Source organism: Letharia lupina (genome assembly GCF_014066315.1).
Source record: "Letharia lupina isolate WasteWater1 chromosome Unknown contig_12, whole genome shotgun sequence".
Taxonomy (NCBI): Eukaryota; Fungi; Ascomycota; class Lecanoromycetes; order Lecanorales; family Parmeliaceae; genus Letharia; species Letharia lupina.
In genome coordinates, this window is record NW_023502981.1 from 1,525,970 (window position 1) to 1,551,146 (window position 25,177).

General features: G+C 44.2%; 6 protein-coding genes across 6 annotated transcripts; 3 read left to right on the top strand and 3 right to left on the bottom strand.

Moving 5' to 3' along the window:
• Positions 1 to 1,425: 1,425 nt before the first annotated feature.
• On the top strand, positions 1,426 to 3,320 carry HO133_001421 (uncharacterized protein; the record flags this gene model as incomplete). Its single annotated transcript, XM_037292351.1, has 4 exons — positions 1,426 to 1,816; positions 1,872 to 1,906; positions 1,963 to 2,724; positions 2,790 to 3,320. 4 exons carry the CDS (start codon positions 1,426 to 1,428, stop codon positions 3,318 to 3,320), a joined length of 1,719 nt encoding a protein of 572 aa, XP_037151770.1.
• Positions 3,321 to 9,719: 6,399 nt separating this feature from the next.
• On the bottom strand, positions 9,720 to 11,495 carry HO133_001422 (uncharacterized protein; the record flags this gene model as incomplete). The annotated part of the gene is made up of 3 exons (XM_037292352.1): positions 9,720 to 10,929; positions 10,981 to 11,336; positions 11,391 to 11,495. 3 exons carry the CDS (start codon positions 11,493 to 11,495, stop codon positions 9,720 to 9,722), a joined length of 1,671 nt encoding a protein of 556 aa, XP_037151771.1.
• A 3,201-nt stretch (positions 11,496 to 14,696) lies between these two features.
• HO133_001423 (uncharacterized protein) lies at positions 14,697 to 16,715 on the bottom strand (the record flags this gene model as incomplete). Its single annotated transcript, XM_037292353.1, has 1 exon — positions 14,697 to 16,715. One exon carries the CDS (start codon positions 16,713 to 16,715, stop codon positions 14,697 to 14,699), a length of 2,019 nt encoding a protein of 672 aa, XP_037151772.1.
• A 698-nt stretch (positions 16,716 to 17,413) lies between these two features.
• HO133_001424 (uncharacterized protein) lies at positions 17,414 to 18,861 on the top strand (the record flags this gene model as incomplete). Its single annotated transcript, XM_037292354.1, has 3 exons — positions 17,414 to 17,533; positions 17,589 to 18,341; positions 18,394 to 18,861. 3 exons carry the CDS (start codon positions 17,414 to 17,416, stop codon positions 18,859 to 18,861), a joined length of 1,341 nt encoding a protein of 446 aa, XP_037151773.1.
• A 476-nt stretch (positions 18,862 to 19,337) lies between these two features.
• HO133_001425 (uncharacterized protein) lies at positions 19,338 to 19,860 on the bottom strand (the record flags this gene model as incomplete). Its single annotated transcript, XM_037292355.1, has 3 exons — positions 19,338 to 19,670; positions 19,727 to 19,740; positions 19,791 to 19,860. 3 exons carry the CDS (start codon positions 19,858 to 19,860, stop codon positions 19,338 to 19,340), a joined length of 417 nt encoding a protein of 138 aa, XP_037151774.1.
• A 1,974-nt stretch (positions 19,861 to 21,834) lies between these two features.
• HO133_001426 (uncharacterized protein) lies at positions 21,835 to 24,363 on the top strand (the record flags this gene model as incomplete). The annotated part of the gene is made up of 4 exons (XM_037292356.1): positions 21,835 to 22,114; positions 22,162 to 22,383; positions 22,530 to 23,426; positions 23,477 to 24,363. The coding sequence occupies 4 exons, from the start codon at positions 21,835 to 21,837 to the stop codon at positions 24,361 to 24,363; spliced, it is 2,286 nt and encodes a 761-aa protein (XP_037151775.1).
• Between the last annotated feature and the right edge of the window lie 814 nt (positions 24,364 to 25,177).

Consider the following 25,177-nt stretch of genomic DNA (forward strand, 5'->3'; position numbering starts at 1 on the left):
AAAATAGTGAAGAGGATGATAATGCTTGTGGGACGTAACATTATATGTTGGGGTACCTGGCCCGTAACGTCACTTTGCAGACTGCAAATGGGATAGTACTCAGCCTCGTGCGAGAAGTACTCTCACCACCATCACCCTCCATCCAAGTTATGGCATAGCTTTGTATGCAACGAGTGAGGTGAAACCTTAAGTGAGAGCAGTCCCAGCCCGTCTTTCTCTACGCGTGCCATAGAGCTCTCTAGAAGAAGGGGAAGAAGAAGAAGAAGAAGAAAGGATGGTGTAGGCCTCATTGATTTCAGAGGCTGTAAGTACTTTAGTGAGGCATTTGATACAACAGTCAAGAGGTGGACATGATCGGCACCGACACGGAGATCTACAGTACGAGTAACGTGGAGATGCAGCACAGCGGATGGAACGCTGCAGACGCCTGATTGCGTTTTAGGGTAGACTAGAATTCAATCATTAATGCAGGTGCATCCCATATCCTGCAAAGATTGTCAAACGATGATGATGACTCTGTAGGAGAGCGGATTTGCCATCTTCCGATGCGGATAGAGAATGTCATGAAGAAGTAAGACATAAGACATGATGAAAAGGAATCGACCATGATGCTGATATAATAGAATTTTAGGATAAGGTACTTTGGGCTTGAGACGACTCAGCTGCATAATATTGACGTCGTCTTCTCTTTGTACTTGTACAACTTCCGCCAGCTTTATCCCTATATTCTTAATCATTGGGAAACAAAAAGTTCCCGCAAGCACCCCCTCCCGATAATTGAAAATTGAAACTTCTGGAATAACTTTACAACGGTAAATTATAATTTTCTAAAAACTTTATAACTATTAGAAAATGTAATAAAGATTACAATTTTTAATTTTTAGAATATTCTAATTATCTACTATATAGTAAAATAAAAATCTATTAAATTCTTGAGATTTTTTTGATAAGTCTTGGCGATTATAGAATAGCCGAGATAACTTTTCAACGTCAAGCGTATATTCTTAATTTATACTGTATCTTACGATATCTAAATTAAAATCTTCTAAAACTCTTAAAATTGATTATTTAATATTATAAGAAAAGATTATAAAAATTATAGATCATAAAGACTGATGGTTGTAAAGATATTCAAGAAATTTCAATTTTTGGTTTTCGAGGGGGGTGCTTGCGGGAACTTTTTGTTTCCCAATGATTAAGAATATAGGTTATGCGCCGCGAACTGATGCCTACCTTACCTCAGCCTCATCAATACAATATTGCATTGGCATTAAGTCGCCTCCATCAGTCGTTGCTACAACTACCCTGACATCTTCTAGCTCAAACACGTAGCATTCCGACCCTCTCGCTCTGAGTAATCCTGACCCCACTATTCGCCTTCCTCCACAAAGTATCTCACTCCGCCATTCCAATCCGACACGCACTATGAACTTGACCTTTGTGCTTGCCAGCGTCATCCTCGCCTTCTTGTCTTGGACTTTCTTCTCTGTCATTTCAACCTACAACACGGCGCGTAAGATTGCCTTACCCGTCATCATCAGTCCTGTATCACCTTTGAATCCGCTATGGATACTGACTTACAGAACATTTCCCTTCGTACTCTTGTTGAAGCATCTACCCTTCGGCCTTGGGAAATGGGCTAGATGCACATACATGGGCTGGACTTTTCATGACAAGCATGCTTTACACGATGAGCTTGGCCCTGTGTTCATTGTTGTTACGCCTAGTGGAAACGAAGTCAGCGTCGCAGATCCTCAAGCCACACACACCATTCTCTCGCGCCGGAAAGAATTCATCAAGCCAGCTGTCATGTATGGTAGGTGAACCAATCAAAGTTGTAGTCGTGATTTTACCTACTGATGGAGATACAGAACAGCTCAATGTCTTTGGTCGCAATTTGAACACTGTAACTCAGACTTTGAAGTTTGATGTAACTGTGTCCATAGCTAATGGTGACTGTAGGTCGAGGGCGAAGACTGGCAGCGTCAAAGGCGGCTTACGGCTCCAAACTTCAACGAGAGAACAAGCTCGCTGGTATGGAAGGAAGCTCTGAGGCAAGCACATGACATGGCCCAATTTTGGGCAGAGCAAGGAGCAGAAGGCACAAGGGAAACCGTGGCAGACACCGCAACGCTAGCACTACACGTACTGACCTGCGTTGGATTCGGTCTCTCTTATTCTTTCCACCATGGGGTCCGCGACTTGTCTGACGGGCATAGCATGACCTATCGGGATGCTCTTTCTCTGTGTCTACGCAACATTATAACTTTCGCCATATTTCCAAAGAAGGTTCTGACCCTGTCTTTTCTTCCAAAGAGACTGAGGAGTCTCGGTGTCGCGACCCAGGAGTTCCAGAAATATATGGAAGAGATGCTGACGCATGAACGCAACATGGCGGCAAAACGTGAACATGGGACTGGGAATTTAATGGGTTCACTTGTGCGAGCCTCAGAGGAGGCCCAAAAGTCTAGTGATATAAACGACTCCACCCGTCTAGGCCTCACTGACGAGGAGATCTTTGGCAATATCTTTGCTTTCAATCTTGCGGGGCATGAAACGACCGCAAACACTATGGCTACTTCGCTCGTGCTCCTGGCTGCGAACCCTGAATGCCAAGCTTGGCTCATAGAAGAGGTCCATCATGTCTTAGGGAATTCTGGTGGCTCAGGAGGTTGGAAGTACGAGGAAAGCTTCCCTAATTTAAAACGATGCCTTGCTGTGATGGTATGGCCCAGTTCCCTCCCCACTTCCTGATTCCGAGCCATGTATATCCACTGACGTAAAGCCAGTACGAGACTCTACGTCTGTATGGCTCCATAGTCTTCATCCCGAAGTCAACCGGTTTTCATTCCCAAAGCCTCGCTCTGGGCGACAAAACGTATATACTTCCTTCAAGTACGGCGATCAACATCAACGTACAAGCTCTCCACACTGATCCTCAAACTTGGGGTTCGGACGCCCTCGACTGGCGTCCGAGTCGCTGGCTCAGAGCTTCTTCTTCCACATTCAGCAGCCACGGTAATCATACATTGCCGATGGCAGAGGAAACTTTCATTGAGCCCGAAGCCGGAACTTTCATCCCCTGGGCAGATGGTCCACGAGAATGCGTCGGTCGAAAATTCTCTCAGGTAGAATTTGTAGCCGTTCTGGCGAGCTTATTCCGGCAATACCGCGTGAGGCCGGTAGTCAAGAACGGAGAAGGTGAAGCGGATGCGAAGAGGGCGCTAGTGCGTATGGTTGATGATTCGGCTATCTCAGCTATCACGCTACAGATGCTGGAGCCTCGAAGTCGCTCGCTTAGATGGGAGAGACAGAACTGAGTTATGTTATGGCTAGAGACACAGTGCAGAGGCAATCCGTGATGATCTCGTTTGAATGTTACGGTGTACTCGAATATTGGGACACTGAATGCGAAGGTATTGACTCCCGCCTCTCACCCAATCAAATCAATCATTTGTGCGCGGAATGCCACCCCTTTCAGCATTTGATAAAACATTAACTTTTAAATTAGTTGTTTAATAATTGTCTGTTCAACATTTACATCTAAATAAATTATACGACCTAGCCCGGTTGTTCGAAAAGATGTGTTTATCCCCATTTGGCCAGCCCGCTTTCATGCACGACTCTGTCACTTGACCGGGCGGGTAGTTCCATTTCTGCAGCACACGGAGCCGTCTGACTTACCTTGCAGCGTTGCACCAGTCGGTGATCATGATGACTGCATGAAATTCTTTCAAGTAAGGACAGTAGTAAATAGTAAGGCCCCGCATAATTTCTCCACCCCGGAGTTGTTTCTATCTTTTTTTTTTCTCCACAAGTGCCCACCATCGAGCACTTTCTATTCGCATCGTCTCGAGGCCACCGTCGATGATTTGTTGGAGTAGTAGGTGGGTACCTCGTGCGGTCTGGAGCACGTCATGTGATGCGCACCAGTAAAATCATATTACGACTCTTGCCGCCAAAGCTCGTGTGTGATCGGGAAGTTGATCGGTTCCTGGCAAATCTATAGTTGTAGATCTCTATGATGGTTACTTTTATTGTTCCTGAAGAAATGCTCGCTTGGAACTGATTGACCTCATCGACGGCTGGCTTCCCAAGCACCCCTCAGGCTCCAATTTCGTCTGAAAATTGTCCATTTATGTGGGACGGCTAGCGTCGTAATTCCCAAGTCCGAAAGAGAGGAAGATTCTATTCTTCTTCGCCTCAGAGCCTTCTTGAAAAAGTCATCCAGAGTTGGTCTTATACCTCTATTAGGTGCCATCAATCGACATGGTTCTGCAAAAAGTTCGCGGAAACGCTGTCTAGCGAGGATCTGTGGGAATTAAATCATCACCCATCTTGCGGTAGCAACTGGCTCGTCCTCACGGAACCAAAGACGCTGGTGACGAGATAGGTAGGGCAACAGAGGGTTCGGTGGTCAAGCAAGCAAGGCTACGCTACCGGTCTGAACTATTGGCCACGAAAGTATGGAGTCGTTACCCCTATATTAATAAGTCCTGGGAAACTAAATAATTAGCCATCGGGCTAGCACCCTCCCCACTAAAAATCGTACTGTAGAGGTGCAAGCCATTAATATCATCCCTTATTACTTTCAGTCATCAACTATAGACCGAAATAGATGACTATAAAACTACGATTACTCGTATATATAGAATCCTTAATATTTCTTCTTTCGAGCTCTCTATTAATATATTAAAGATTTTAAAATATTTTCTTTATTAATAAATAAGTATAAGAATTATATATAGTAATATATACTCCTCGAGCTTTATATCGCTATTATCGCTAAATTTAAAGACTAAAGCTATTAAAATCTCTATTATCTATTATATTATCGATAATCTTCTTATCTTTAATATCTATATTACGTCTTATATAATTAAAATAAAAAGATTATTTATAATATTTTCGATAATAAGAATTAAATTAAGAGAATTTATTAAGAATAAGTTATAGATATAAGAATAAGTTATAGATATATTAGAGTAAAATATAATATAATCTCTTTAATCGCTTTAATCTAGTCGTTAGTTAGATTATAATCTTAAATATACTATATATTATAAAGATTAATAAAAAGAGTTTTTATAGAATAATATTAGAATACTTATAACTCTATCGCGATATATACTTTTTAATAATTAGTAATTTTATATATAATTAGCTTATTTTTTTTAAATAAAAGTATAATTAATAAGTATATAATATAAAGAAAGCGAGACTATATAGTCTTCGATATTCGATTATTAATCTAGATTTCTATTAAATATTTTAAGTAGTATAGCGTTTTATCGATATATTATTTCGATAATATTCTTTATTATTATATCTATTAAGATAGTATTAATAATATTTAATTTAAATAGTTTCTTAAAAACGAAGTTCTTTCTTACTATAGTTTTATTTTCTAATTTAAAATTAATTCTTATTATAAATAATTACTTGATATATTATAATATTAAAGTTAAATAATTATACGCGATATACGATATTCTACTTCTATATTTACTTCTATACTTACTAGATTTTAATTCTATTAAAAAATTCTTTTTAATTCTTAAGATTTAATTAAAGAGATATTTCGAGTTAGCGAAGTATATACTATTTAGAATATATTTAAAATACGCTATATAATAGTATAGTAGAGAAACTTATATTAAAGCTTACTTTTTATATATTAGAATATTAATAAATAATTATAAGAAAGAAGAGAAATTATATAAAGAGAATTTAGATTATTCGAGTTTTAAAGAATAAAGCTTAAAGTCGTAAGAATAGACTTTTAAGTCTTATTTTACCGTTATTTAACGTAATATATTTTTAATATTATGTTAATATAGTAAAATATATTTAATCTTTATAATTTCTTTAATTATTTAAAGTTTTATTTAAATTTATAATTTTATATTATTTAGATTATTTTAATACGTTATTAATTAATTAATTTTAAAGATATTAAATTTTCGAGATTTATACTAAAACGAGTTAATCGCTATTAGCTATTATAAAGCTAGCGCTAATTAAAGTCTAATTTCTAAATTTTAATATATTTTAAATTATAATCTCCCTCTCTTCTACTTATTTAACTTATTATTTAAATTTTTTTAAATTTTTAGAATAGCTTTAATAAGATCGTTTAAAAAGATATACTATTAATAATTAATTTTAATAGCTATAATAGTAGTAGAATTAGTTCTAAATAGCTCTAGAAAATTCTTTATCTTATCTTTTAATATTTTAATCTCTTTTTACTTAATAAATAACATTAAACGTATTTACTTTAATAAATATTTCTCTAATTCGAGTTTCTTTAAAGTATTTATAAATATCGCTTTTTTATTAAGATTTCTTTAAATTTATTATATAAGATATACTCTTCGTAATTAATCTATATCGCCTTTCGTTTATATAGAATTCTAAATAAGATAATAAAGATAATAAATAATTAACTATACTTAAATAAGATAATAACTTAATTAAACTAGATAATTTCAATTTAGAGAGCTATATCTAATACTATTATAAAGAAAAGTATTAAAACTATTATTAAATTATTAACTAATAAAATAAGTAGTTCTAAAACTACTATTATAGATATAGATTATATTACTATTAAAATAGATTATATTATAACTACTACTATTAAAAGTCTAATATTAAAAAAAAAAAATTTAATTTATTAAGCGAAATACTAATTAAAGCTAAAGTAAAGATTAGATTATTAATAACTAAAGTAATAATAACTATCTATTCTTTATTTTTAATCGTTTTTAATTTCTTATTAATAATCTTCGCCTTTTAATCTCGTTTAAATTACTTCTTTAATTAATTTTAAATCTTTTAAGATAAAATCTCTATATTAATATTAAGCTTCTTTCTTATAAGAGCTTTATTTTATTTAATTATTTAATTATTCTATAATAAATAACATAGATTTTTAAAATCTTTAGATTATTAATAATAATAAGAGTTTTCTAGATAGTCGGCTTTTAAATAAATAATAATCTTTATAATTCTATAATTCTTTTAATTAAGCTTCTTTTTAAGCTTTCTTATCTTCTTTATATAATAAATTTATTTAATAATTATACTATCTAATTTAAACTTCTTAATCTTCTTCTTCTTTTTTTTTAAATTTAAATTTAAATAATATAAGAAAGTAAGAGTTAGAAGAACTATTTAAAGAGGAATCTTTATCGACAGTAGATTAATTCTTCTTTTATTTCTTCGCCGGCGGAGCTTCTTTTAAAAACTTCTATTCTAAAAAAGAGAAGTTTTCTTTAAGATTATAGGTATATATAATTTCTATAATAATTCTTCTTTTATAGATTTTTAATTACTAAAGTATAAGAGTATTATAATTATACTTTTTAGAATTATTCGATAACTCTTCTTATTTATCTTTATATTAATAATCTAAATTATCTTAATATTAAATTAATAGAAATTAAATTTTATTAAAGTTATAAAATCGAAATATAATTTCTTCTCTTTTTATATTATATTAATATTAACTATATATATCGAAAAGCTTATAAATACTTTAAAAGTCTTTTCTTTAATAGAAGAATTATTAGTATATATAATAGAATAAGATAGAACTAAGTTATAAAATCTTAAATTTATATATATAGTTAAATATAAATTCGAGTTCGCTACGCTTTTTAGTTAGATCGACTAAGTTATCGCGAATAAATAAATTAGCGTTCGTAATTATTAAAATCTCTTACTCTTACTTTTAATCCTTTAATAACTTTACTATTTTCTATTAAGATTTTTAAAATTATTTTTTTAAATTATAGAACGAAGATTACGCTTTTCAATAACGTAAAAATTTTAAAATTTAATCTTATAGTTATTAAAGGGTAAGAACCTTAAATATTATTTAAAGTTCGCTCGACAGCTCTGTCATGAGATGCCTTAAAGACACTCATAGGGCCACTAGCGTAGGCTTGGCACCGCACACATATGTGCCTGCAGACCACATAGATTAATCAACATCTTTTACACTATATATATATATAAGTCAAATTATAATGATTTCTTAACAAGCTCTAATTAAAAAATAAATGTATATTATTTAATTTTAGAATAACTTTTTTATTTTCTATTCAATTTTTAAGATTTTTTATTTAAATTATAGAACGTAATATGAGCTTTTAGATAAAATAAGAATTACTAAATTCAGCTCTATAGATATTTAAAGGCAAGGAATTTGAATATCGTCTATTAAAAGTTCGCTTATTAAATTTACTCGACAGCTCTAATTAAAGCAAAGGTTATGAATTTAATTTATAGGCCTTTACTCGTAATTAATTATATTCTTAATCGCGTTATTATAAGAGAACTTCTTCTTCGATTTTAAAGTAGATTTAAATAAATTTTTCGGTTTACGCCCCTCTTTAATAGCGTCGCGTACGATTTCTTTAATCGTCTTTTTAAATCTATTAGAAGAATCTCTATTCCGCGTAATACGCTCTATATTTAGCGATGACGAGGTATATTAAGATTTATAGGAATAATAATATAATATATACCTCTACAATACGATTTTTGGTGGGGGGGGGTGCTAGCCCGACGGCTAATTATTTAGTTTCCTAGGACTTATTAATATAGGGGTAATGATGTTTACGGGAACTGCGGCCTGACGAACCGCTAAATCGGCTGATATCAAAAATTGTACGATAATCCCGTTACTCCATAGGATCTTATATGGCTCCGGACCTTTCTAAACACGAGTAGAAAGTTCTATGAAGTAGCTGTTTGTGTAGATCTTCGTCGGTGGAAAAGAACGTATTCGAGCCGCGCCAATCGCTGACGATAGCACCTCGCGAATAACAGATCTCGTTCACGGATTTTGAAGTAGGTGAGACGCTGTTGTGCTCGAGTATGGGGAGGTGGAAGAGGAGGAGATGGCGCAGTTTGAGCATCAGGAGGGGGAGTGGAGCGGGAGTGATACGAATGTCCAGGCGCAGGAGGTGAAAGCTTAGGTCGTTCTGGGGGATCGGGAAAGTTGAAGGTTAGAGACCGGGTGGCGGTGACGACGGGATTGTGGAGTGCTCTGAATCGAAATACGAGTGGTGGTTAGCTTGTAAGCGGCAGGACTTCCAATGGAGAGCTTTTCGTTGGGAGTATCGTAAACGCTTCAGATCCTTTCGACCAACTAGGTTCAAAGAGGCCACGGGATAGCTGTCTCATTGTAACAGCCATTGTTGATGATTTACTCAACTTGAGGGCTCGGGGATCGGACATCCCTGGGGGTAAGGAGTATCCGGATCAAACTTTCCATATTTACAGCTTCATGTGTTATTGCACAAGGGTTTTCCTCCACCCGCGAGGCCATATGCATAAAGCGGGCTGACGATAACCGCATTCATACCGCGTTGAGGAACGGCAGTGCTCCGTAGACGATGATAGATGTCTTGCGAGTGGAGTCAGCAAACACAGGTGGTTAGACGGTCTGCTGTAGACGGTGCGTTGGGACAGAAGAGCGGGAGTTTGGCGTCAGAGAAGGAGAGAGTTCGGAGTTCGGTATCGCATGCTGGAGCGAAGAGTGTCGTAGTGCCAGCGATGGAGGAGCGAAGCGAGAAAGGAGAGTGCTTGAGTGAAGAAGCAGGCCGCTAGTTTAAATGGTATGGTATCATACAAGCGACGCCCCCTTAAAACGCTTTATCCTCTGTATGTACCTCCAATACAGACTCAGATCTCTCCGGTCCACTTCATAAGTCATGAGAATCCAAAGCCCAAATAGCAATATCCCTCACCTCCTCCCACGCTTTCTTCTTCACGACCTTTCTCCATCCGGCCTTTCCCCCCTCCCTCTTGCCGACTTCAAAAATCAAATCTTCCCCACCCAATTCCATGTACTGTAGCTTACTCAAGTTCCACTTTGCGGTCTCCTCTGACAACTTTTTCTCGTGCATCCCTCTATCATCCATTTCACGCATCTTGTTCACAAAGCTCGTATCATCTGGGCTACTCAGGATCCTTATTGCTGTGAGGTTGTTTAAGAAAGGCACGAGGAGCCTGAGCTGTTTGAAGCTAGAGTATTCGGCACCGATGCCTAGTTGTTCGAGGTTGGGGCATTGGCGCACTATGAGGGCTATGTCGTCATCTGTGAGGCGCCATTGCGGGAGGAGGAGGAGGTGCTTGAGTGTGCGGCCATGGCTCTTCGTGATGGCTTCGATGTAGTCTTCTTTTAAGGTCATGATGTTCGAGTTGTCGGTGCTGCTGGGAGAAGAGTGGCTGGAGGCGGGTGAGTCCGGCAGAGGTGTTCCATCGTTTGGCGTGGTGCCTTTGACTCTGCGTCCTGGAGAAGGCTGTGGACCGATGAGGTATAGCTTTTCTAGTCCATTGATGCTCTCGATGAACGAGCATTGTTGACGGGAGACTTTATCAATACGGAGCATTTTGAGGTTTGACGGTACGTCTTCTTCGGTCTTTCGCCAATTGTGCTGGTCCACGAAGGCGGTGCCGGCATCATCACCGAGTCCACCGGTGCTGTTGAGCAACGTTACTTCTTCCACAGAGGAGTGATCGAATAAGTTGCAATTGGAGACGTCATGATACGTGTATAGATTCTGTACAGCAACGGTTTTTAGGGGTATTGAGTATCTTGCGGCAGCACATCTTCCAAAGTAGGCGGATTCCTGCGTACTGAGTTCCCGAGCCTCCCGCATGCGAGGGCTCCAATGAAGCTTCAAATGTCGAAGTTTTTTAGAGCCGAGCAGAAGTAGGGATATGTCATCTGGGTAGCAAAGTGGGTCTATGTCGGTGACCTTCAAGTCTTGCAAGTTTGGTATTGGGGGCACGAGGGTGAGTGGTCGAGGATGTCGACTTGAAGGGAATCTGACCGTGAGTTTCGTTAGTGAATTTCGCTGTGCAAGTCCGTGCCATATAGCCGGCAACATCTTGACGTTCAACGCCCAGCTAGACTGCATGTTAGAGAATTGGCTCCAGACCTAGACAGATATGCAGTACCTGAAGCTGTCTAGTACCGCCATTTTCTCCACCGCTGCTCGCACCAGCGAATTCAACATCATGGTCTCATCAGGTACCCTTCCAACTTTTGCGTGTTCTTCCAGTTCATGTTCTTTCCACTCTCCGCAGACCTCGAAATGCTTCACGTAGCCAGCTACATTCCTCGCCACCAGCCCATTCAAGCCCATAGAGAAGGGGCTTGCCATGCCGCAGCCATCTGGCCGGCCATCACGGCGCGAATAGCGTATGTAGTCGTAAGATCTTAAGGAGACGTTGGAGTAGAGTTGAGGGAGACCGATATAATGGAAAACGCGACATGTGCGACAAGTCCGGCCGAGGTCTGCAGGACGATCGAGCTTTGAGGATGGTCAGCTTTCTGGATCATGACCCTGCTCGTACGTGATGCATACGTATGAAATTATGAGAGCTATCAGATTCAGTGGCAGGGGTAAGACCGAGGCCCCGTTTTCGTGCCTATTGGCGCCCAAACTGCTAACAAACATGTGGCTCATCATGCTTGGGTCCGGCATGACGATGGCCGTTTCGATGCTCAGAAGTCAGAGCGGATATTATGTGAGAATGACAGGTAGAAGATGGGGGCTCTGCGCATTTCACAGTGACTGTCTCTGCTGGTGCCTCGAAGGACCTTTCGGGATCATCAGCCGCAAATCACACTCGTACTCGTATCTACGAGTATATTCTAGTCTAAGTGCAATTGACCCATAGGATAAAGTACAATGTTCTACTCCGTCTCCCCAGACTTCATATCGGGAGACACAAATCGCGTATACAATTACTCCTAATATTGAACCGACCATCTTCGCAAGCAGAAATGCTTGACCAATATAGTTTGTTGTTACTCGAGAATACGAGGATGCCAAGACATTTGAATACGCTAAATGTGCCAAGAAGCACAAACTCGCCCCGACCTCGTCGACATCACCCTCAATCGAATTTAGATTGAGTGGGCGTCGCCCTTTTGTCGTACGACACAGGCTATCTTCGCAGGATGAGGGTGGTTGGGTGTATTGGTAAGCGCGGTTGTAATCAGCCAGCATGAATATTCAGTCAAGATGTTCTCACTTGAGAATGAAAGATGGAAGGTGTTACCAAATAAGCTTGCATGTCGTAAGTCTGCAATTTTAACCATGATAGGTATAGCGGACATGATGCAGCTGATCAGTCATTCTTTCGTTTTCCCCTGATGAAACGCCAGACGAGGGCGGTGAGGCTGAAGGCATACATGATATTTTCGTAGCCTGGTCCATGTTCTCCTCTCTCTATCTGTTGCTGTAAAGGATGTGGGATTCGAAGCAACGACTGATTTCGACATATACATGCTGTACTGACTACATTGACCAAACATGGATGCTGCGAACCTCACCGCTGCTTGGGTTCCCGCTCTGGTCACAGCTGTCGGCTTAGCGTCTATCATATCGCAAGTTGGCACCCTCAAAGCACAATTGGATACATTCTACAGGCTGCGTGGAGAAGAACATCTGGCATCTTGGGAAACAACTCGGGGCATCTAAGGACTGGCACAGCCTCGCCAACCACCGCCGCCTGATCCCATTCTTGATGCCGACATCAATCAGACAGGAGTGGACACCGTTCATCTAATCGAAATTCCAGATGCAAGACTCGAGGAGTCTCTTGGACAGTTCTCTTGGCAGTGGCCCATCCTCACTGGTCTCAGGTGCGGTTTGACGAAGGAAATCTTTCAGCTATCAGTATCGACGACAAGGATGCTAAACATCCATCAATCTTATCCGGAAGTGATCCCTCAATCACTGCTCCGTGGCATAGGCGGCTAAATATGTCGCCGCTTACGTTTCACGCAGAGGCTGCTTGCACGACCATTTCAAAAATGACATTGATCGCCTTCATACTCCTGTCACAAGGTCGAGAAATATCCCGCTGGAACGATCCCTAAGGGCTTCGCCTTTGCTACGCGAGCTAGAACGGCTATTACCAGATAGAGTGGCCCCTTGGCGAGCGTCGTACAATTACCTTCCAAGCTTACGAGAGGTTTCAAGGGGCAAGGGATTCATTTCCTATCTCTTTTGACAGAAGGTCCCGCCGATGCATCGAGATGGCTGCCAGAGTCATTGACCTCGGTTTTAATTTTGTCAGCAAGCCATCCAAACTGGCTTTTGCAGGCCGGAAGAGGCCCAGGAAGTGGTTGCTAAAATTACTTCCCAAGAGATTCGCTGCGCAAAGATCTGCGTCTGGTCTGTACAATCACTGTGGCCGAATGGCGTATCAAGTAGAATTCTTGTTCCATGAACGCTTAGGCAACAACGCACCTGCACCTCCCTGCATACGGCAGCTCGAGGTACCTTCCTTGGTCTAAGATGAAAGCTCGACAATATATTTGCAACACAAAGCGGCAGCAGCGATTGCTGATTGTCTAGACCACGTTCCTTGGTCACCCTTAGCATGGTCAATCCCCCGCGGCATGAAGGATGTTCTCATCGCTTACGACTTGCCGTACATGTCAGCTTACCGCGAAATATTAGCGGCGACCTTAGCAGCAGCGGTGACAACGCATAGTTTTGCGCTCCGGCATCGAGGCTGGGGACCACAACTCATCACGGAGTCTATGGCTGACCAAGCAGCGTCCGCAGTTCTGGGCGACGATCGACGCAGTTATGATACATGTCGGCTTGTGACAGCGATAACCGAGGTTCCGTGCGAGCAACCAGAAATTGATATGGACTGGACAGACTATTGGAAAAGCAACCCGAACTATCCTGCCCGTCCTCAAATTTAGGAGGTGCTTTCGCGGGATGTTGTCATTACTTGTTTAATGTCCATTTGGTCTGGTGGAGTCACAGTTTCGATTACGAGTTAGATGGGATTCGACCGCAGAAAATATGTCACATAGGTTTGGACTCTTCTGCGCTTGAGGTCCACCTGGGTTGTCATCGCATGTTCTCATTCTTATTGTTGTTGTGGTTGTAGATGTTGATGTTCCCGACCCATTTCTACTCCTCAAGTCCTGGGGCAATTCTTTGACATGTCGCAATTGTCTGCCCGATTATGCTAACTTCATCAACTATCAGCTAGGCGGCATCGTGGTCATCTAGCCCGGCCGGTCAAAGTGGCAGCCTGGGAAAGTACTGAAGAGTACTCTACCTTATCCTTACAAGTCTGATTGACGAAGTCCCGTCGGGGTTCTGTCCTGTTTGCTTTCCAAGACCTGCCATCACTCATGTTTGTACTCTCCAAAGCATGTAGATAGCAAGTCATTAATATTGGGACACTAGTCAAGCATATCATAGTATTAAACAGTAATACACCATGATTAATCCCCCTTTTTCCCATGGTTGATATATCTCCCTTGGGATCCCCTTTCCTTCTATAAATTCGAGTGGGTATCCCAACACTGTTACAAACTCCAGCGCCACGCTTGTGTGAAGACAATTATTCCATCTAATATTGCTCGTAACGAGGTGTAATTGGATAGGGCATCCCAGTCGTCAGTCATATGCTCATGTGCAACAGGGTCATGATCATTTATCATGAACGATCGTAGAAACATCTGGGTGCTCAATCCCAGCATTGATTTGCCGAGGCGTCCCAGGTCTGAGCGAATTCATGTAATTTGGAGTCGATGGTTCGTCATCGGGTCGTGCGGTACTCCCAATGGCAAGGGCCCGCCAGCCTCAGCGAAAAGCGGAGGACGGGACTCGCTAAGAGGAGAGATTGCATTGCTATGTTTGGGTATGTTGAGGTATGTTGATTGCATTCAAAACGGCATCCGGGGGTAGATCAGTATCTCTGTTTGTTGATGTGCACGTCGAAGTGGATCTCCTTCGTGCCATGGACCCCTCACTCTCGTCACCACTCTCGAGGCTGTCTGATTCATGATCTATTGAGCCCGGTCCACGAGTGGGGGCAGGGATGACGATTGCAGGCCTTTGGATTTTTGGTGCTTTTGGGCCCTTCTTTAAATGCAATCGCTCAAGCAAGCTGCTCTGATGCGCGTAATTCGTGATGGAGGGCCCAGGCTGTGTGGATTGTACTGCAAGAGCCCGGACAACCTCTGGAGGCGGTGTGGTACGCTGGCGTCTGAAAGGATTTGGCAGCCACTGGAGTCCATTAATGAGAAATCTTTGACTCGAAGTGACTTCTACATGTTCAGCGTCCAATTCCGGGAACCCAATAGGTTGCCCACTGAGCTGCCGTTGGTCATCTCTGTCGTCCGAACTTGTCTCGATGCCCTCTTGTATCGGCGGAGTGGGCTCGCTGGTGGGGTGGTACCGTACAACGTAGACGGTGCTTCTAGCGCTGGTAGTATCCGCTATGCTTACTGGCGACGCCACTGGAAGCGGTCTCGCAGGGTGACATTGCTGTTTCGCAACTACATCATGTCTCTCTTGAACGTTGCTGGCGTTAGAGTTGCGACGGGAGTCTCCATCTTGCCGCTGCTGTGATCGACCTATATGTCTTACTCTGGTGGTCATTTCATGCCAGCCAGTGCTCCTACTGGCGCCAGAACTTGCGCTGCGTTTACCGCTTCTACTAGCCCTCTTTCTCTGGCTTGGCCAAGTGGGATCCGACGATGGAGTAGCGTCAAGCATCTCGTCACCATCGAAGATCTCGCGACCAAGAATGCCATCTTTTTTCTCCTCCCTCTCCAAAGCTTCTATTCTCTCGACCCACTCCCATACCACCACACTCGCTGCTGCGGCGCCGACCCATCGAACATAGCTCCCCCATCCCGAAAGATTAGGTTTTGAAAGATCGAGCACGAAGAACACCACCGGGATTAGCACGGCTGCGAGAGACAGTAAAGCGACCAGGGGCATATTGCGCATCTGAGGGTGAAAGAAAGCGAAACGCCGTTTCTGTAAGGCGAAGTAGATAACAAATGTTCCATAGCAGAGGTTTAGGGCAAGCGCGAAGAGATAGTTCATAGCTGGGACAGCATCGGTGAATGACTGGGAACGGTCTCTTGTACTGTCGACAACGAATTGGTTAAGGATAGTAAAGATGAGCTCCATAATGATGAGGGCGAAAGCACACCACTTGATGAGAAGTTTCTCTTTATGCCGTGGAAAAAGTCGTATGAGTGTCTGCGCCTGCGCAAGCCAGAGGCAGGTCTCCGAAATTGTCCTCGCAACGCGGACTTCCACTCCATTGATGACTCTGATGGTCAATTCTGTTGCGTCTTGGTACCCTGCGTCGTATTGTTGGTGGGCAAACTTAAACGTGTCGGCCGTGACAATCGTCAAGGACGTTGCAACGGTCAGAGCTGCTATTTTCTGAAGCCAAGGTCTGCTTCCGATCCCGATCACGGAGTTGCTCCCATAAGCCCCACTGATCATGCCTCTTGAGCCAAGAAAGCCACCTCCACCTCCTGCACCGCCGACAAAAAAGGTTCTTGGTGTGATGAAAAGGATGATGAGCAACATGTAACTGACGATCGTCGCCGCTGCGATTGCGTATATCTGTGGATTTGTCGAGGAGTAGAACGGGTCCTGACGATTCAGCACGGAAAGGTCAACTCCTGGCTGAAGTGGGTCAATCGGTGCAGGAACTGCTGAACCGGAGCACGCTGGTTGAAACCCCGCATCTTGCGTCAGCGTGATAATTGTTCCCCGACCAATGTTTATCTCGCCGCCAGAAGGGAGTATGTAGGGTTGGCAGGTATGAGGCAAACTGCTGCTGGTTAAGGTAGGGTTGGCCCATATTTGGCGGCCTAAAAGGGTATGTGGACCTGTGTCCATAATGAATTAATCCGAGGAGACTATAGAAGTCATAAAGGTCACGGTGGGCAGCGTCTTCTGGTTTCGAGCAACAGCTCCATCCTCACGCGTGATTCGCAGTGGGGGATGGCAACAGCGTTGCTGAGGGAGAGGTCAAGACAGGATGTTGAAGATACAGATGGAGATACGTAGGTCAGTCGCTAGACTACCTGCATATCTATTCGATCCTTTGGTGGTATATGGCGAGAGAGGGTTGATTAAGATCTCGAGATACCGAGATAAAGCCGGCATCGGCAGCCTTATACAGGTATTCCGGCTAGCGTACTCGTATCGCTGGGGACTGCCCGGAAGTTATTCCTGCTCTTGCCCATACTTTCCACAAGTTCACAACCTTCGTTCAGAGTTGAGTGAGAAAATTGGAGAGATATCGGCTACGCCCATGATAAACCCTACCTTGCTGCGGCATGTTAGAGGATCGGATTATCGCAAAAGGATGTAGGATTCACCACTGCGGCAATCAACGTCAGCCAAGTCAGCCAAGTCAGCTGAATCGGAGTCGGACATAAGATTGCCTCCATGCATGCAATTTCCCACAAAAAAACGGTTTTCAGCACGCGACATTCCATGAATACCTAATGGCTCCGGCGTTCTTCAATTCGCAACAAGCCTTACTTTCATTACGATAAATCTTTCCTACATCTCCCATCTCTCAGAGAAAGATGCCGCGTCCACGGCGGAAATCAAGCGGCCTTGGAGCTGATCCTCGGGGCGATACGGGGGCTTCAGCTTTCTCCACCCTCGAGCCTACGCCGACCTTCAACTCTCCCCCTTTGACACCAGTATGCACCCAGCCATATCTGATACTCCCATAACTGGACTGACCTTTTCGCTCAGCGTAACTCTCAAACCAAATCTGCCCGCCCTTTTTCCAAACGACGGAAAGCGAAGTCTGTCCTGCGGCGATGGAGAGCGTTCTCTTTTCGGCATACATGGATCAACCCTCTCATCGTCATGGCCCTCATCCTCTCCGCCTATGCCATCAATCCGAACCCTTCAAATCCTCTTCATAACGCCATCTTTCTGTCTTACCCTCTCCCATCCGACCACCATCTCATGACCTACCACGCCCGACATGACGCCGATATAACCTACTACGGCAAAGGACCCAAAGACTTCGCTTTTGTGGCCTTCTACATTGTTGTTCTCTCTTTTACCCGCGAATTCCTCATGCAGCGACTCGTTCGTCCGATGGCCTTGTATTACGGAATCCGTTCGCGCTCAAAGCAGAACCGCTTCATGGAACAAGTCTACACTGCTATGTACTTTGCGGTATTTGGACCACTGGGGCTCTATGTAATGAGCCGGACTCCCGTGTGGTATTTCAATACGGCGGGTATGTTCGAAGGATATCCGCACAGAAGTCATGACGGCTTTTTTAAGGCGTACTATTTGCTGCAGGCCAGCTATTGGGCGCAGCAAGCTATTGTGTTATGTCTACAATTGGAAAAACCAAGAAAAGATTTCAGAGAGCTAGTTGGACATCACATTGTGACCCTGGCGTTGATCGGGTTGAGTTACAGGTTCCATTTCACATACATGGGGGTGGCAGTTTATATCACGCACGACATTAGCGATTTCTTCCTCGCGGTAAGTCAAGCCCGTCCATGATTTTCGAGAAACTAATCTGTCTTTTGCAAAGACCTCGAAAACTCTCAACTACATCAAATCACCACTAATTGTCCCGTACTTCTCCCTCTTCATCGCCATCTGGACTTACCTACGACACTACATCAACCTCGTGATTCTGTATGCCACACTCACGGAATTCCGCACCGTTGGCCCTTTCGAGCTCGACTGGGAAACCCAGCAGTACAAATGCTGGATTAGTCAGTACATTACGTTCGCGCTGCTCGCTAGCTTGCAAAGTATAAATATGTTCTGGCTGTTTTTCATCGCAAGAATTGCTTACAACATCGCTTTTGCCAAGGTCATACAGGATGTCCGAAGTGATGACGAAGAGTCGGAAGAAGAGAAGGAGAGTGGGGGTGGGCAGGTCGGTACAGCTGGGCGTAGGGCGAAGGAGAAGAAAGCGAACGGCAGCATAGCGAATGGCAAAGCGCCGGAGCCCAATACTGAAGCTGTGGTCGAAAAGAAGAAGGAGAGGTGAGGCTGTGCCTCTTGCGTTTTGCTCACATTCTGATCGGCATATCTGTATTGATCTGAAAGCGTGAGTCAAATGGCTTGCTTTTGGGTAGTTAGTAGTACAAAACACGAATATTTGACAATGTGGTATGCCTTCTTTGGATATTTCCGGCTGGTCCTTCTCTCGAGGGCCTTTCTTTTCAATATCAGCCTATAAAACGAAAAACGCCAATACACATTTTGTATCGTTGATGAAAGCATCCAGCAAAGCACCTACTGCCATACTCAATTCGGAATAACAGGACTCGACCCATCCCAATCATGCTTCTCGGCAGCGGCAGACACGAATCCAGCAACGCTTTTCCTTGACATCGCGGCAATCCCACCCAATGCCCTTCCCATATTTTCCAGGGGAAATGACAGGCTTCCTCTCTCCACCTTACAACCTCGTTGGCCGCGCCCGGACTGCATTCACTGCGAGCTCTTTCCCAACCAACTCATTCACAAGATCATGATCGGCAAAACACCCCGCCATGCTTGCGTACTTGATCGTCCACCCTCTAGCACGAACAAATTCGGCTTCGATCTGCCGACGCCAAGTGCTGGAAGCACGACTCGGCGGATGCCGCGGGCGCGCATCGCGGCTAGGATATTGGTGTGGGAATCGGCCATGCAGTGCGGACTGGAGCCGGTGCGATTGTGGCCGAGGCTTGTGATGACTACTATGAGTGGTTCTTTGAATACGGAGCCGATGGCAGCTTCGTCCAATGGAGTTCCTTGGGATGTCGGCGTCTGTATGTCAGTGCTTACGGTGGCTTGACGGGGATGCCTTGACTATAGTCATGCCGTTCCCTGGCTGGAGAGTATCTAGATAGATAGCGGACGAGGACGGTAACGGTGTGGCCTGTAATCGTGAGTCCAAAGATCTGTCGAGTGGAAATTTGAACTACTGACCTCGGCTCAAGGATTCCTCAACAACCAGGCTGCCGACGCGATCAGTGGCTCGGATTATTAGAAGGCGCATCGCGTATGATGACACGGTTTACTAATGGTCTGTATCGAGATTAGTGTCCGAGACAGGAAGCCAGTACTGAGGTTAGGGTAGTGTTTTCCAGGTTTCTGAGGACGCAAACGATCCGAGGAATTGCAGCACGAGCTGAAAGTATTCATCAGGGAGGCAGTTGAAAAGGTAATTGCACGACTTTGAGCAAAGCTCGAGGATTTCAAGGATTTCCCACAGCGCTGGATGCCTGGATAATTGCAAATTGGCCATTCGATCGAGCACCAACTTGGGCAACAAGACCTTGCAACGCACCGAATAACCGGATTGTTTTCCGCATGAAAGCTCGGCGATTGAATAGTGTATTACTGAGAAACCCGCCATACCCATTGATTTGGACGCTTTGGGATGGGTTTGCCGTTATACTCGAGCTCTCGGCCAAAGATCGCGGACTATTGCTTTCCACAACGAGATGTCCGTCAACACCGAGATTTTTCTAGGCCTCATTTGAGAGCGGTTTGTATAAATCACCCGCTTTGCTTACTCAAGCGGCGCATGGGTTGATGTTGTGTGTCGGAGCGAAAGCGAGCAAAATTGCGTTTCTGCATGGTACTTATCAAATACAAGGATCAGCATGGAAGGCCTGATACCAGGAGGTATATTAGACTATCCATCACAGTTAGGAATTTCTTGGCTTGATCATGCACCGACCCTTTGCATTCACTCCTCTTTCTCATATTTTCGGTCACAATAGCAACCTCGCGTATCTTTGCAAAATGCACATCGTCAATATCTACCCACGTCGCCATTATCGACGCCGCCTCTCAGGCCTCATTTTCGCCCTTGCACTACACTAATTCGGCATTCCATCAATCATGTGGGAAGTCTGCTCCGACAGCTTCGTCCAAGGCAGCGCTATTATGCTCTTACCCAATGCTCTCCGTGTTCTAGATGCACTCGGCGTATACGAACGCATGCGAAACATTCCACTTCGAGATGCCGGCTTTCAAAGACGAGCATGATGACATGACGGGCATGTATTACTTCGGCCAGGAACAGCTCTACGAGTCCATGCTTCCACGTCTCCACCACGATGCCCGCGATGGCGTCTGTTTAGTGAATTAGTCGTGAAGTAGCCCAGGTCTTTGGCGCCTCACCAATGCTTTCCGAGTGACTGAGGTCTGAATGAAATGAAAACAGAGCAGGGCTGATGATAGGCTTTGTGGCTCTAGAAACGGGTAGTCACAAACGAAGGCGAAATGTGGCAACCAAATTAAGTGAGTCGTGCAGGTGTAGATGAGATCAAGCCTGTAGATTCGAAATATGAACTGTTCAAGACCGATTCGTAGCCACTGCAGACATTACTGACACCGGATTGGCAATGAGAAATATTAGATGGACACGTATGCCTCCTAGGGGATACTACGTCAACGGTCTCAACATTCTTCGACTTTAGCAGAGCTTTCGTGGTCAGATTTGGGAACTGACTCAATAGGTACTAAGCCTTTATTTTAGAAATCGAAGCCAATATGTCTGGCAGCATAGGACATCTGCCGTCTTTTCTCACAACTTGCATTCCAAGCGCTGAGAACTTTCAGGTCCCAAGGAATTGCCACTCACTCCTACCATGAGTATTGTATCTCTGCGATTGAGCATGACATTCGTTGAGTGGTTAAGTGCATGACACGCTGTGCACATGAACGTGGCAAGTGGACGACTATGTAGTAGCAGCATGACTAGAGTCTGCGAATGATTTGAGCATGCCAGCAAAGGTTGATCATACGACGTGGACTCCCAGGCCAAAGGGTGGTGGCTGAGAGGATACTTTAAAGATGACAGCTGCTGCGCCTTCTCAATTCCCGCCTCGCCGCGTCCCTAGACTACCTACACTAAGCCCCGCCCTGCCGCTCCGCCCTGTTTAGACTCCGCTCTTGGAACGACAGCATCTGGACATGCGATCAAAGTCAAAGGATAGCTATCTTTTGCAAGGTGTTGAAGATGCTTTACCATCAAATTCGAGAGAAGAGAAAAGTGGCAACGCTGCGTACCGAACACGAGTTGAAAGATTACAGCCGCCAGGTTGAAACACGGATAAACAAGGTCACATGGCTGCCTGCGGCGAGGTGGTTACCTTTGGCTCTCCTCCTCTCTATATCTTTATTCGTCCTATGGATGCAGCTAGGTGGCAGAGTCCCCCTATTTCAATGCCTCGAAGAGATCCTTCGGCGCTTAGCCTTTTGGCCTTTCGACAGTTCGAGCTCAACTCCTAACGTGACCTGTCCGTACTGAGAGCTTCTATCTTTCCAAGCATGGCTGACTATCTAGCACTGGCTCCGTACATCTTCCAACCGCTTCCACTTGGCTCCATCCAACCATTGGGATGGACAAACGACCAATTGAAACTTATGGCAGATGGCCTAGCTGGGCACCAGTATGACTTCTACCATCTGGTGCATCAGTCCCCCTGGATTGGAGGTAATTCGGAGTACTCTGTCCTCAACGAAGGCTTGCCTTACTGGTTCAATGGACTGGTCCCTCTTGCGTATGGTAAGCCTTCTCTGGGCTCCGTGCTTTCCAAAATGGAGCGGAAGTCGGAATTGTGAGACAGAATCTAGGAGTGCCATCTTGTTCAGACCTATCTTAGGGTTCAAAAATTGTCTTCAAAGGAAACGCTAATCTCAAATCTTCGATAGGTCTGAACGACTCCCGTCTGATTGCTCAAGTAGAGGATGCCACCGAGTACATAGTCGCACATCAATGGGAAGATGGCTGGCTTGGTCCAGAAGCTCCCGCTGACAGAGATCTCTGGGCACGATATCCTCTTTTTCTTGGACTCATTCAGCTTGTCGAAGCTGATATTACTCAAGCCAACAGAGTCGTTCCTGCCATGTATACTTTCATTGATCTGATGCACTCTATGCTGGTCGAAAACACTGGGCTCACGCAGATTTGGGGTCGAGTGAGATTCCCAGACATGCTCATCTCCCTGCAATGGCTGTACGAGAATTATCCGCTTGGAAACCAGACAATGATGCTTGACACAATGTCTTTGCTTGAGTCCCGTGGCTTCGACTGGTCTAGCTACTGGACTGAGGACAATTTCATATTCGTCGATCTGGACACTATCCAAGATGATATCGATGGAGGCTCACCGCGATTCCCTTTCGTTCACGGAGTCAACGCTGCTCAGGGTCTCAAAGCCGGTGCAACCATCTACCGATATACGGGAAACGACTCGATTTTACAGAATAATCGCAATGGCGTCAATTGGACGTTCAGCTACCATGGGGATGTAGCAGGCAGTATTATCGGCGATGAAAGAGAAACGGGTTTGGGCTCGAACAGAGGCTCTGAATTATGCACCGCGGTCGAGACGATGTATTCGATGTCTTACTTGTATCACACTTTGGGCGACAACTACTTCGCGGATCGATGCGAACGTGCGGCTTTCAACGCGCTGCCGGTCAGCATAACAGCAGACCATTGGGCTCGCCAATATCTTGCTGTGGCTAGTGAGCCATACGCAAAGCCATTATCTGGCGAGAACCCATTCTGGAATGTTGGAGACCTTGGAATCATCTATGGACTGGGTGAGAATCTGCATAGGAATTTCTGTCTTCCCGGTGCTGACCGAATGTAGAACCCAATTATCCATGCTGCACAGTCAATATGCCACAAGGACTTCCCAAATTCCTCTCCGCTTCCTTTGTCCAAATTGGCGACAACGACTTAGGCCATGCTCTACTGGGCCCAGCTCAAGTCTCTTTTACTACGAAGGTGGTCACTGATATCGTGATCACATGCACAACCAATTATCCGTTCAGTCCAGTACTCTACTACAACGTCACCACCACTTCGCCGTTCACTTTCTACCTCCGCGTCCCATCATGGTCTGTACTGGACAATTCTTCAATCACTGTAAACGACAACGAGGCAATTCCACTCACTCCTGATCCTCGTACGGGAATGATGCCAGTCCTTTTAGGGTTTGGAACCAGTGCAGTGACCTACACCATAGGCGCCAATGTCCGTGTGGAACAACGAGCAAACTCAACCATTGCTGTCTACTACGGCGCGATACTTTATGCCCTCGACGTTGGACAAATTGTGACTACGCTGCCCAACTCCCTCTACAACGCTTCCTACTCTAATGCTAGCCCCTATGACACTAGCGCACCATTGATTCCCAATGAGGTTCACGACTTTGCATTTACAAATACCGAATCCTGGAACATGGCTATCGACATCTCATCCCTGACTTTCCACACCACGTTCAACAATGCAACAGAACCAGCCTTGAAGAATCCCATTTTTGACTATCAAGCCCCACCTACATACATCTCCGGCAAAGGCTGTGAAGTTGATTGGCCGTTGTATAATGGACTGCCAGCGCCGTTGCCTGCTCTACCCGAGGGTGTGAGGCATCGAAGTTGTACTGGCAATGTGACGGATGTGATACTGAGGCCGTATGGGAGTTTGAAGAATCACATGGCTGAGCTTCCGACGGTTGATCTCTCCATCAGTTGAGCATGAATGCCATGAAAGTAAGCCCGCAAAATTCGATGTACGACTCTCGGTACCGGGGGAATCGTGAGTAACACTACTTCTGTATAAGTCAGACATGTTGATGATTGCATATTGTTGCATTTACCTATCCATGCTGGGGCTGAGAAGGTGTCTTCTGTACATATTCATTGAGTCCCCAGAATCGAGCTTTCTGCTCAAGTTCCGTAGCTCTCTATTTCTCGACAACATCCATCAAGTCTTGATGCAAATAAGCGCATGAATGGAAGGGACCTGACAGAAAGCAACACAATCTTTTACAATGTAAATACAAGATTCCGAGACCGACATCAGAGAATGGGTGCAAAGCCAAAAGTGGATGACGCTATCACTCACGCGCCTCAGATCAACAACAACCAATCTGCTTCCTAGCCGCGCTTTCCGTTTTTGCCTTGATACTGCTGCGTACATAGCTTGGGTCCCGATATCGGCCGAAAGAAAAAGGCCACTCGTCTCTCGCCACATCCTGCCTTTCTCTTCCATTTCTCGCTTTGGAGACCTTAGAATAGCCATTGAGGCGTTGGTAGAGATGCATTCGAGAACTGTCGCACTTGCACTCCTTGAAACTCTCATTCAAGGAGTGTCCACTACCGCCATGTCGAGGCTGCCGCTGTTGGAAGCGCGCATCGTCCCGGGAAGTCTATGCCAGAGGCCCCACTCGTACCTGAAAGTGCCCTTGCGACGCAGTTGTTCTCGCTCCCAGTGTCAGTGTAGCGAGATGCTCAAGATGTAGCAAAAACCCTATAGATGCCAACATCTGCAGGAACCCTTTCCCAGG